This window comes from Pristis pectinata, chromosome 9 (assembly GCF_009764475.1).
Source record: "Pristis pectinata isolate sPriPec2 chromosome 9, sPriPec2.1.pri, whole genome shotgun sequence".
NCBI lineage: Eukaryota > Metazoa > Chordata > Chondrichthyes > Rhinopristiformes > Pristidae > Pristis > Pristis pectinata.
The window spans coordinates 45,155,733-45,169,304 of record NC_067413.1 but is presented as its reverse complement, the minus strand read 5'-3'; the positions used below and the strand labels follow the sequence as shown (position 1 = coordinate 45,169,304).

General features: G+C 42.5%; 1 protein-coding gene across 4 annotated transcripts in view; it reads right to left on the bottom strand.

Moving 5' to 3' along the window:
• Positions 1-966: 966 nt before the first annotated feature.
• The window catches only part of LOC127574050 (coiled-coil domain-containing protein 102A-like), a 354,834-nt gene continuing 342,228 nt past the window's right edge, over positions 967-13,572 (bottom strand). For all 4 annotated transcript variants that reach the window (XM_052022652.1, XM_052022651.1, XM_052022650.1 and 1 more), the window contains one exon: positions 967-9,887. In XM_052022652.1, coding sequence (XP_051878612.1) covers positions 9,770-9,887 — 118 coding nt within the window. In that variant the 3' untranslated portion in view covers positions 967-9,769. The remainder of the gene's footprint in view (positions 9,888-13,572) is intronic.

Below are 13,572 nucleotides of genomic sequence, written 5' to 3'. Positions count from 1 at the left end.
GTGCTGCACTACTATTTTAACAGCAGCTGGAAAAACGTGGCATGTGTCCAGAAGGTAGCAGGTCCTCTTGCAGGAGGCTGCAGAGGTCTGTAATAACTTTTCTCGAATGGTCTGGCCTCCTACTGTATGTCTGTTCAAATACATTCACAAAATTGCCCTTTGCTGGTGCAAGTGTGCCGACCTCATAAGTGTGCCCTCTTAACCTGATGTATTCTACTATGCATAATCACTACTGGTTGCTAAGGTTGTTGCTGCTGCAACTGCTGGTCTTCTTTCTCCAATCAAATGAAGCCGGTTGTAACTTCACTCGTGGTAAGCAAAAATTGTAGTGATCTAGAAGCTGTAAACTTCCTACTGTTGGGTGCCTCTTTATATACTCCTTCAGTGGTCTGGAGATCATTTACTGTTAGATAGAGAGCTGGTTGTGACCAATTGCATAGAAGTTCTCAATTGAATCTTCAGACTCTGATCTGCATGTATTTATGAGGTATCTCACTAACTCGGCCAGCAATTATAAGCATGGCTTCAAGAAATGCACCATAAATATTCTGCAGCATGCAGCTACCTACCCTCCCTATTGCTTGGAGAAAAGGTCTGAAATCACTTCTTAAATATTATTTCAGTTTCACGTAGTTCCAGCAACCATATGAATGTTTTATAAAATACTTTGAGAAATAACCACTGCCACTGTAAAAGTGATTAATCTTCGGATAGTGTGGCTGAATTAAAATTAAACTGAATAAATTCACACTTGATATATAGGTGGAGGACACGGTACCTGTGTACTTTTCACCTGACTGCCCTTCTAGTATCCTTGGATAATATATTACACTATCCAGTCATTCTTATTGTTCACCTTGAAAATATGAGAGATTAATGAAACTAATTATAGTGCTTTCCAATAAGATGGAATGACCAATCAACGCAACTGAGTTTCATATTTTATTATCTGTAACACAGCCAAAAATGGTCAATTTATTTTACCAAAATAGGTACTTGTACTTGCTTGAGCTACAATGATAAAACAGCATGGATACAGTGTAGCCTTTACCGGTTTAGCAAACTTTCTATAATACACTATAAATGTACATTAATAAGTGTGCTGAACCGCACATACTGAACTTAAACTGGGGTACAGATAATGCTGTATATACAGTATTCACTTGCTAATTCACCTGATTTTTGATAACAAATTATGATTGGATATTTCAGCTTCTAAATAACAGAAGTTTACACGCAAAGACTGAATCCACTTTTCTGGGAAAACTGGTACATGCATTTTCATGCTGGTATTCAGGGTGATCCTAGTGAGCAAAGGTAACCCTCTAGTTTCTTCCATGCATGTGGAATTAATGAACTTTCTTGTCATAAATTCAAAAGAATTCATTTGAATCCCACTGTTACACAGCATGGAACACCCTCCAAACCCCACCATTCCCTTGCCCAAGACAAACCTTTTCCAGGCTAATTATGTTGCAATGCACAACCCCTGAAACTTCTAAATTCCCATTTTCCCTCACGTTTTGTCCAATCTTGTTTGACCCATGAGAAACACCCTTGCTCTAAGACAGCTTATCAGCCAGTTTCCCTTCCAGACCCTTGTGAGCTGATGTTGTACATCATCCCCCTCCAAGTGCTGCGGCTCTCCATTTCAATTCTGCCATCATCGGTCCCCTTCTCACAAAATAACCCTTGAGTCTCCTGTCCTTGTAGACAATCGCTCCCTTCTTCAGCTTCCCTTTCCATAGTTTCTGAACATGTTGTTTTCTCCTATATTCTTGCTTACTTTTCCTATGATTTCATCTTAAATCATTCCAGCCTCATGGACATTTCCTCCAAGGTGACAAATAATATTCCATTCGAATGTGGCCATGGCACTTTGGTCCTCCTCATTCTTCTCAATCTCACTGAAATCTTTTACACAATTGGCCACACATCCCCAACCTATGCCTCTGTCCAGCTCTATGCTGCTACACTTTCACCTTCTTTCACCTCTTTTTATTTAGTTACAGCATCTCCAACAACCTCCTCATCACGAGACTGAGCATTCCCCAAGGCTCTATCCTCATTTCCCTCCTCTCTATCATAATGCTTGGTAGCATCATCCACAATGAGGAGGTCAGCTTGCATTTGTGGAAAGATGACAACAATAAGGTCTGCCTCTCCACATCCCTGGTGCTGTCAGATGACTTGCATAAAATTCAATTTCAGATGAGGACCAATTCCAACCAATTACACCCCATTACAAACTCCGCATAGTAGCCACCCAATCTGTTTCTCCGTTTCTCTATTGCTTCGTAGTTCACAGTGTAGGCATTCAGTCTGATACTGAACTGAGCTTCCAATCTATATTTTTCATCATTAAGACAACCTATTTTCACCTTTGACTCACTGCTTGTATCTATGCTTTTATGATCCCCAGATATGATTGATGCATTTCCCTGCTGGGTGGCCTCCTTGCCTCTTCCTTCTGTAAACTTCAGCTTGTTCAAAGTAGGCTGTTTTTAATCTATTCTGCGCTCTGCCCCACTCACCTATCACATCTGTCCCCATTGGCTTACATTGGCTCTGGGCTCTGGATGTCTGACAGCTCAAGTTCTCTTCCTCATACTAAAACTCTTCTTATCATTCCACCTGCCTTTCGCTGCAACTTTCTCCAACCCTGCAATCTTTCAAATCTAATTTTCTCCAATACCGCTGTCCTACCATTAGTGGCCAAACCTTCAGCCATGTTTGGTCCCGTGCTCTGCAAACCTTTTCCTTGTCCTGGCCTCCATCCTCTCTCCCTCTCCATCTCCTTTAATCTCTTTAATCAAACCTCCCTCCCCTCCCCCCTTTCCCTTCCTTATATCTCCTTTTACTGACTGTGTCTCTGTGAGATCTCTTGGGATGCCTTTCCACATTAAGGAAACCATATACAAGCAAGAGTAACGAACAAGGTGCTGTGTCCAGATGAAGCGCCCCGATCGAAAACATCGACTGTCCATTTCCCCCACAGATGCTGCCTCACCCACTGAGTTCCTCCAGCATCTTGTTTGTTGCTCTGGATTCCAGCATCTGCAGTCTCTTGAGTCTCCAATATACAAGCTGGACCCTGGCAGACAGAGCATGGAACTGACCTCAGCTGATCACCTTACTTACAACATAAACTGTGTTACATGAGTGTTTGGTGGATAGTGAAAGGAATACAGCATCTTCTGACCTCACTCATGGGAATAGTTACCGGTGCAGAGAAGGCTCTCTATGTGCCATTGAAGTAGGTAGATGAGAGGAAGGTTGTGATTTCTGAAGCTAAAAGGAATCCTTCAAATCACCATAATGAACATCATGAACAGGAAGTAACCAGACGTGTCAATGCTCTTTGTCATGTTCGTAACCCATGTGCAAACAAATAGGGAATTCTATGGCTTAATGAAAGGTTTTAAATTACTCTCAATTAAGATTGGGTCCAAATAAAAGGATTGCCTTGCTATTTTAGGCATTGATCAAGTTGTAGGATTATTGGGAGTGAGCAGGGCACTGCACTAATAAGGATCTATGACCCTTAACATGGAATCATTAGCATTAAAAAACTCATCTCATCCTCAAACCCATCTTGTATACTATTACTCAGATATTAGGTTGGATCCTTGCTTGGTCTGCTAAATTGTGGCTGCATTTAGCCTTAGTGCCAAATCAGATTCCCTGCATTGCAAAATTAGCCAAAATCCTGTTGGAAACAGCAATAGGGTGGCTTACACCAAGAAACAGGTGCCAGGACCAGGACATAGAAGGTTCCTGATAGGACCAATTAAATTTTTTTTTTATTTTATTTATTTACAGCGTGGTAACAGGCCCTTCCGGCCCAACGAGTCTGCACTGCCCATTTTAAACCCCCATATTAAACTACCCGTACGTCAATTTGTTTCCCACTACTTTGCTGCATCACATTCAGAGAATGTGTCAACCTTTAAAAGCACACTCCCCAAGGCAGCCACACAGTAACAACATGGTTTGACTAAATGGCTGCAGGGGAGATGAACATGCAAGTCCAAGTCAATGAGATGCATGCCAGGAAAAGGTCTTGTGCATGTGGGGGAGGGACAGCAGACTTGCAAAACCAATCATTATGGAAGAGTGGCCCAAGGTGACTACGGTAGCATCCCCTTGGAGTGAAAGTCTGGATACCATGGAACAATGCTGAATGCAATATCATAATCTCACAAGATTTGACATAGTGATCTGCATACTGCAGAGTGGAGATCCTCACTGAAAATTTATTTCATGTCGAGGTCTGAGTCCTTTAAGCAAGGAGATTTTCATCAGAGATGTGCAGTAGGCTGTTGAAATAATGGAGTTAGGATTCACTCATTCATAGTGTTACGTTCAGTGCAGGTTGCACAGCAGGATGTGGGGGAATTTTATGCAATATCTGGACTTTACTGGCTGATTATTAGTGAACTACGTTGGTGCTTGGGTTGGTAGTGTGGAGAGAATCACTTGGTTTGCAATGGGAGAATTTATTTTGCAGAGCGCTTATGAAAATCACCTCCCCATAAGGGAGTCTCTTATTTCCCGTGTGGCCAATGCCTCAGCTGCTAAGCTTGGAGATGAGGCTGAGGATGCCGAGCAGAGACTTTCCCTGGTACCCTTTCTCTTCCTCAGCAGCTCTCCACGTTCCAGGTATTCTTGCTCCTTTTTGGCATCAGACACCTTTTTTTAATTGGCAAGGATGCTGTGGTAGGAGTGCAAAATAGGTAGAGTAGTTAGGGTAGTCTAAGGTAGGTAGCCCTTGTTCCCTAGGAGACATCCCTGCATTAAGGAATGGCCAGTGAAAACATCCAGCAGTATTCATTCCCTCAGGATGAAAGAGTCCTTCCTGAAAACATGGCATCTGCAATGAGAAAGTTCTCCTTGAAATCCACAATGAGTTGCATGGGAAAGTTTTGCTGACTGTAAAAAGCCTTGAGTTATTAAGGGGAGCCCTGAACAGTTTACACTGACTGCCTGCACGCGTGGGATGCCAGTAATGCTGGCAAATCCCTGTACCAAGATGGTCCCTGTTCCTCACTGGAATCAAAGCAGACAGCATCACTTCTTTGCAAACAGAGTGCCTCGTGACATCTCTGACTCCCTGGTGAACAGCAGAGTGGGCGGCATGGCAGAGATCTGCTGCAGCCACGGGGAAAGATGGTAAGGAATCTGAGAGTCACCATAGCCTCAATCTTCACAGTCGCCAGCCAGTAGTCTCCTTGCAGAAAGTAAGTTTTCTTCAACTTCTTATTTGCCGTTCAAGTTCACACATTTGGCAGTGTTTTAGACCTCCTCCCGACAATGTACCCTGTTGTCAGGCAAGGCTCTGTTCCCGCGCAGACCCCATATTGTCTGCAAGAGGCAGTTAGCAACTGGAGTGCAGGAAGAAGAAGCAATGATAAGTTATCCCCCAGGGTACTGAAAGATCCAGCAAATTAGCAACAGTTGTCCGAGATCGCAAAGGAGACACAGGAACAGCCAGCAAGTACAGGACCATGGAAAGAAGAAAGTCTGTCACTGCTTAGTCACAGGATCTCAACACGACCTTTGCTATTCCGCAGCAATGGCATTTAGAAGGCGCACAAAACTGGGAAGGAATAATGGTATATGCAATTCACACTTCTGCCAAGTTTAAATGCTGGAGGCATAAGCAGTAAAGCACTGGTGTTAATGCGGGGGGTAGACTACATGGGTTAGGGGTAGGGCGATAAGTTGGTGACCCTAATGGGCATCGAACGGTGAGTGGTGTTTAGATGGGAAGCCCAGAGATTCGGGTAACCTACCTTGCTGTGGTGTTCTAACTGCACAATGTACATCTTTTGAGTTTGACAGGCAACTGCCCAGAAGCCAGCTTTGCATTCATTCAGGCAGAGGCCACTAGAATAGGCCTGAATTAGGGAGGTGTGGACAATCCAGGCTGACAGGGGGAGAGGGGGAATGGTATCGATTATAGTAAACGATGAGCTTTGTATGGGGAGAATGGTCTGCTGGTTGAAGCATCTACATCTAATCCACAAACAGGGCTATTAAGATACCTTTTCCACAAGCCTTGGCTCCCTTAGGTGCTAGCTTTTCCAATGCCTGGGAAACAGAGCTGTCCACTGTGAAACCTGCAAAACAGGATAAGTCTGATGCTATCAGCCCCACTAATGTATTTAAATTGCCAGCTCACCTCCTCATTTGCCTCTTGTCTCAGCTCCATTAAACCTAGAAGTGGCCAGATTTGGGTCAAGCCTAACCCACCCAATCTTTAATAAACTAAAATTTATTTGCAACAGTGAAAGACTTTGGCACCTATTCTATAATGACCTCCATCGACAAACCCTGACTTTAACTCCTTCTTTCTTCAGTGTGGGGGCTAAATAAATTTGACTTTTAGAATCTTTTCTTTATCTGCGGCATTGGTTACCTGCTTCAAATTGGTGGAAGCTGGAGTGGGTGGGGTTTCAAGAGACAAGATGTGTCAGTGGGGCTGTCTGTCAGATAGGTGGTAGTGCATTGTGGTCAAGGAAGGAAAGGCAAGTCTGTGGAAGAGGAAGGTTCCTTGTTAGGACCTGAGGAGATGACCAACTGTAAATTTAACAAGAGGGCATTGCGTTTTCCCACCAGGTTAACACACTGGCAAAAGGCACCTTTTCTGGCAGCAGCAGTGCTTGCCTTCAGTTGGCCTGGTGGGGCAGCACAATGACTTCTAGTTAAACTTATCCTTTGACGATGTAGTTAAAGAAGGACTCGACTCCCTTCCCTCTCATCTGCTTGGAGTTATCACTAACCTGTTACTTTTGCAGGGTCCCCATTGACTACTTCCTATGCCCTGAAATACCACCCACTCTGCAGATACCACAGACACCACACTACCAATACCAAAAATGGCAAAGTCAAATTCACCCAGGCCTTATACCAAAGAAGAATTTGCAGCTTTATAAAACTCTGGTTAGGCTGCATCTGGAGTACTGTATTCAATTCTGGTTGCCCCATTATAGGAAGGATGTGAAGGCTTTGGGGAGGGTGCAGAAGAGGTTTGCCAGGATGTTGCCTGGATTAGAGGGCATGTGCTATAAGGAGAGGTTGAACAAACTTGGCTTGTTATCTCTGGAGCAGCAGAGGCTGAGGGAAGACCTGATAGAGATTTATAAGATTATAAGAGCATAGATAGAATAAACAGCCGGTATCTTTTCCCCAGGGTTGAAATGTCTAATACTAGAGGGAATGCATTTGAGAGGGGGTAAGTTCAAAGGAATTGTGCAGACAGGTTTTTATTTTACACAGAGAGTAGTGGGTGCCTGGAATGTGCTGCCAGGGGTGGTGGTGGAGGCAAGTATGATAGAGGCATTTAAGAGGCTCTTAGATAGGCACATAAAGGTGCAGAGAAGGGACGGATATGGATGTTGTAAAGGCAGAAGGGATTAGTTTAGTTAGGCACTTAATTACTAGTTTAGTTAGTTTGGCATAATATAATGAGCTGAAATGCTTGCTCCTGTGCTGTATTGTTCTATGTTCTATGGATGGACAGACTGTAGTCTCCTTGTCTGCTGGGAGTTAAAGTCAGGGCTTTGTCTACACAGGCTATTACACAGGAACAAGTACTTTTTTTTTGTGTTGCAAATAATTATCAGAACTCATGGTAGGCAACAGAATGGTGAAGGAATGGTACTGACTGGGTGGGCTGAATGATCATGAGCTATTAGTATTCAGAAAAGATATATGAGTGCTTTAGGAGTATCCATAATATATCTGTAGAAAATAGTAGTAACAGTCTTTGCAGACATTAATGTGGTTACAGCATTTTGTAAAGACCACAGGACTGTATCAGTCCTTTATGTGCAGAAAGTGTCATTGTTACAAGCAGTTTAAAGCAGCTTCTAAGAGAAATTCTCTAATCAAAGTATTGATACACTGATTTTTTTGGCTGTACATCAGCTTTTTCCTCCTTCTATTCTTCTTTCTTCTCTGTTTGCCGCAGGGTGCCACAGAATATAATTAACCTGAGTGATTTTCCAAAGACAGCAGAGCAGAACCTGATCCAATGTAACAGCAGAAACTGTTCCAATATACCACCTGTGTTTGAACTGAGCCCACGTGGGACATGTAGTTCCTGCCTGCCCCAGTTTGGGAATGCTTCATAGCTATCAATAGCCAGTATTTCAGAAAGTAACTTTGGCTCTCTGGCAGCCAGCTGGCCCATTCTACCCACTCTTTAAGAAGGTTCCGACACAGTGGGTGACTTTGATGGGAGTCATCATGCAGACTCACCATCCAGCTGCATCTTCTTGTTTCTGCAGTTCAACAATACCTGTACAGTGGTGGAATATGATATGGGAATTTTGTTAGTTTTTGATGACCACATTAGCCTTAATTGCTGTGTTGGTTTAGCGTAAACACTACCATTAACATTTTAAAAGGATTCAATCACAAAACAGCTTGGATTTGATGACTTTCAGAACAAAGGGCTGTGCCCTTGTGGCTCAGGTTCCCGTACGATGTAAAACAGTGACAATGCCTCCTTTAGATTTGGTGAAAGGAGTTCTCCTTAGACACTGAGTCTGAAGAGCTGGCTTCTGGACTGATGTAGAGTGAGCAGCAGCTGACCAAAGTGCAGGTACAATTGCTGTTCATCACTCTATGGAGCATCTTTTCACCACTCTGCTGAACATCTATTAACCCTCTGAATATATGGTAGCAATGGCAGACAGATCTGAATGTTCACACCCAATGAGATACTTGTAGACGCTATGGCATGCTTAATAATAAACAACAGATAGAGCTACAAGATTAGTAATGTAGAAAGGGCTTAATAAAAAGGAAGCTAATTACAACTTGGGAAATAAAAGCCTGATCGAGCATTGAGAACAGAATTTAATTATTTTGCAGGTGCAAACAGATAAGATCCTGATGTTAAATAGGTGTGTACACCAGAAAGAAGGAGCATTTTAGAGACCAGAGGGTATCCCTTGTGACAGCTGGGTGGATAATGTTGCTTTATGAGTGCAAGGTTCATGGAATCAAGTACATTAACAATAGCAAAGGGCAAGGTTACACAGTGGACTGGAGTTGCAACAAAACGGAGTAGGAAGTGGATTTACATGCATGATACCTCACAGAGAACATTTTCAGTCTCTGTCAGTCAACAGAGCCTTATGCTGAAGGGAACCAAGTCTCTTGCAGCAACAACCTGACTTGGAAACATATCGCTTTTCCCTGAGCATTACCTTGTATCAGCCTCCAACCACTTTTCACTTCTTCCACCCATCCCTACTTCTTTATGCTTCCTCCCTTGAAAAATACTCTCTCCTAGTCACAGATTAGCAGTAACAAAGAATACTTTTTCTCTTAAATTGCAAATTGTAACTGATTGTTCCTATTGAGCAAAAGCCCAAATATATCCCTTTGGTTCTCTGACATTAGAATTTACAGGTTATTCAGCATCAAGTTAACTGTACACCTCTAGTATCTATGAATACAAAAGTATATGCTTTTATAATTCAAAATATATTGCCATATTTCATACACCAGTAATGTATACAGTGTTTTTTAGAATTTAATGTTTTGAACAATTATTATTTCATTCTGCTGAAGAGTAAATCTCTAAAGGATCTAAGAGCTTTGATTTAATTTATCCCAAATGTTTTGCCATTTCATTTTTTTTTTCTCTTGACAGATGTTGTTTGTTTGATATTTGACCCAGGAGAGGAGTCATTTATTTTCTATCTTTTACCAGTTTTCCTGCTTTCACAGAGGTTACACACGAACTGTCATCTTATTTCACTTTGAGTTCCAGGTCATCTTCTTCACTGATTGCTTCTGCAGAGTCGTCAGGGCTATACACTGAGCTTCGCTTTATCCCAAACAGTGAGCTTGTCTGCTGTCTTCTTAACCTATGTAAAAAGGATTAAAATCATTGCAATATTTCAGCTTAATCTTCCAAGTAGTAGCTTTGTTTGCTCAGCCATGTGAAAACATATCACTAAGGTACAGCAAAATCCACATTGGTGGACTTTATGTTTGTCTGATACAGAATGTACTCTCTGTCCCCATGGAGACATACCTCACTTACTTAAACCCAGAGAGCTTAAGCAGAGGTTAGCAGTGCCTAGGATGATCTCTGAAGTGCATGCTGATGGAATTTAACCAGCTAAATCCACAGAGCTTGCAATACATAATATTTTAGCTACCAAATTCCATTCCTCTCCACAGCCACCATCTGGGGGTACTGGGGACAATTCCCAATTTGTTGTTCAGTACTACCACAAAAAGGGTGTATTTAGAAAACTTCAAACAGCTCAAAACTAGAAAACTGTGAGAGCATCTTATCAATACCAACAGGATTGTAATCTACCTCACTCTGTAATCTCATCCCCAGATATTTCACAAATTATATCATCATCAGTAAGCCTGAGGATCAACCCTGCTTCAATGAGGCATGTAGAACATGTCAATATGAGCATCAGGCATACCCAGGTGAGGTTTGTTGCAGAAGCAGCAACTTACAGAATGAGTTGAACAACCCCACAGGCCATGCACTAGATCAAAGTTCTGCAGCCCTGCTACATCCAGTTGTGAATGATGGTGTACAATTAAAAACCTGCATTATCATTCCCCTCCGTCGGTGATGGAGGAACCTGGCAAGTAACTTCAAATAACAGGACTGAAGCATTTGCAATTATTATCTGTCAAAAGTACTTCTTGAATGACCTTTTATAGCCTCATCCTGGGGTGCCCATTATCACTGAAGCCAGTCCTATGCCAATTTGATTCATTCCACATGATCTAAAGAACCGGCTGAAGTCATTGGTGATAGTGAAAGTCATTGAGTACCTGTGCTTCAGAATTAGTTGTCTATCTGGCCACAAAGACACAAGAAACTGAAGATGCTAGAATCTGGAGCCAAAAACAAACTGCTGGAGGAACTCAGAGGTCAGACAGCATCTGTGGAGGGAAATGGGCAGTTGATGTTTTGGGTCGAGACCCTTCATCTGGACTGAAAGATAGAGGAGAGATAGCCATATGAGGGCTATCCAAGTGAGGGGAAGGGATAGCCAAGTGGGGGGAAGGGGTGGTACAAGCGCTGGCAAGAGAAAGGTGGATCCAGGTGAGGAGGGGTGATAGGCAGATGGAGGAGGGAAGAGTGGAAATAGTACCGAGGCTGGGAACTGATAGGTGGAGGTGACAAAGGGCTGCAAATGATGGAATCTGGTAGGAAAGGAATGTGGAGCATGGAACCAATAGAGGAGGTGGGGAGGGCAGTTGGGCAGATGGGAACAGTAGGGAGAGTAAAGTGAAATATTGGGTTCCTGGAAGACAATCGTCTCAGCACCAGGACCATGCCGTGAGTTTCAGAAACCAGTGGCCTAGATCCAACCATCTTCAGCTGTTTCAACAATTACCTTCTTTCCATGATAAGATTAGTATTGAGGATGATTACGGATTGTTCAGTTCCACTCACAAAATAGACTGTGCTGGAATGCATCAAGACCCAAGTAATATTTATGGCATGTAAAACTTACATCACACTAATGATAACAATAGCATTCCATGACATTATCATTATTGAACTCACCACTATCAATGTTCTGACCAGATACTGAGATGAAGCAGCCACATAGATAAAGCGATGAACATTACACTTAGAAAATAACAGGACTGAGCAGAGTCAGAATGGATTTATGAAAGGAAAATTAGGCTTGACATATCCTCAGAAACTTCAGTTGATTAGTCAAACATGATTTCACTTTCATGTTTGATTCTGCTCAATCTTATTGTTCTTTTCCAGTCGTTTTGTTATCAATCCTTTATTGTAGATTCTAGCATATTCCTTGCAATTGATGTTAGACTAACAGACTAGTAATTTTCTGTTTTCTCCCTCCCTTTTTTCTTACATAGTGGGGTCGTAATTGTTGCCCACTATCTGCAGGAACCATTCCAGAAGATATAGAATTTTGGACAATGATAACTATTGCATTCATTATCAAAATAGCCACTTCTTTCAAAACACTGGGATGTGGATCATTGGGTCCTTGGAATCTACAGGCTTTGTGTCTCACCAACTGGTACTGTATTTTTACTGATAATAATTTACTTCAGTTCCTTGTTCTCACTTGACCCTTGGTTCTCTAATGTTTCTGGACATTTTTACATATCCTGTGAAGTATTTGATTAATTTCTCTGCCACTTCCTTATTCCCTCTTATTGATACATCCATCCCTTTCTGTAAGGGACCCATATTTGTGCTGGCTAGTCTTTTTCCTTGTAAGTATCTATAGGAGCTCTTATAGTTTGTTCATATGCTTCTCACTAGTTTACTCTCATATTCTGTCCTCCATTTCTTTATCAATTTCTTGGTCCTCTTTTGTTGAATTCTAAAACACTCCCAATACTCATGCTTATTGCTATTTCTGGCAACTTTATAAGTCTTTTCCTTTGATTTAATGCAATCTTCAGTTTCCTTTCAAACTACAAGTCCATATTGGTGTGTACTCACAACAATTACCCTTAAAAAGCAGTTAATGATTTAACTGATTCCAATAAATCACTGGACTATAATCATTAGGGCATAGTAATTTAAAGAAATTTCTTACAATGATTTAAATGAACTCACTTTAGTGAGGCAGAGGTGAAACTCATATTGGAAATGACAATGCCAAGCAGGAGTGCATTTCTTCATGCCCTTCTGATCCACATCAAACTATTCTGAATGACAAAGCTAACTGATGTTTTTGCTTTCCCTGCCACAGGCAGAGCAATAAAGCCACCAATGAATTGTTCAGGCCATGTTTAACATTATAATACCTCTGCTAAAGATTTCCCTAAAATCCAGAATCTACAAACTCCAATAATTTGCTATCCAACAATTCGGAAATCTTGGAGACAGAAGAGACTGCTGATGCTGGAATCTGCTGCTGGACCCACTGAATTGCTCCAGCAGATTGTTTCTTGCATTCAGAAACCCTGACGGTTCACCATCTCGCTCACCAGGTAATATTTGCCACGGCCTCCCTCCACCCACTCGCGGCTCGTTCCTGCACTCCATTCCCATTTACCGAGGCCCGATTCCTACAGTCCCTGTCCACTCACCAGAGTCCTAGTTTCCCACTCTCTGTCCGATCACTGAATCCCCGGTTCCTGCACTCCCCATCTACTGGCTGGGGCCCCGGTTCCTGCAGCCCCCTGTTAACTCACCGGGTCCCCCCGTTCCTGTGCTCTCCAACCATTTGCTAAGGCTCGGGTTCTGATGCATCCTGACTACCTGCCAGGGACCCCATTACTGCGGTCCCTTTGAACTCACCTGGCTCTGCTGTCCGCGCTCCTTTGAAACATATCTGGTTCACTGGAATGTTAACTAAACGTATATTGGATCATAAGTATATTGGGCAGGCGTAACACTATTACAGCACCAGTGACCTGGGTTCAATTCCAGCCGCTGTCTGTAAGGAGTTTGTACGTTCTCCCCATGACTGCATGGGTTTCCTCTGGGTGCTCTGGTTTCCTTCCACATTCCAAAGATGTACGGGTTAGGAAGTTGCGGGCATGCTATGTTGGCACCGGAAGCGTGTCGACACATGC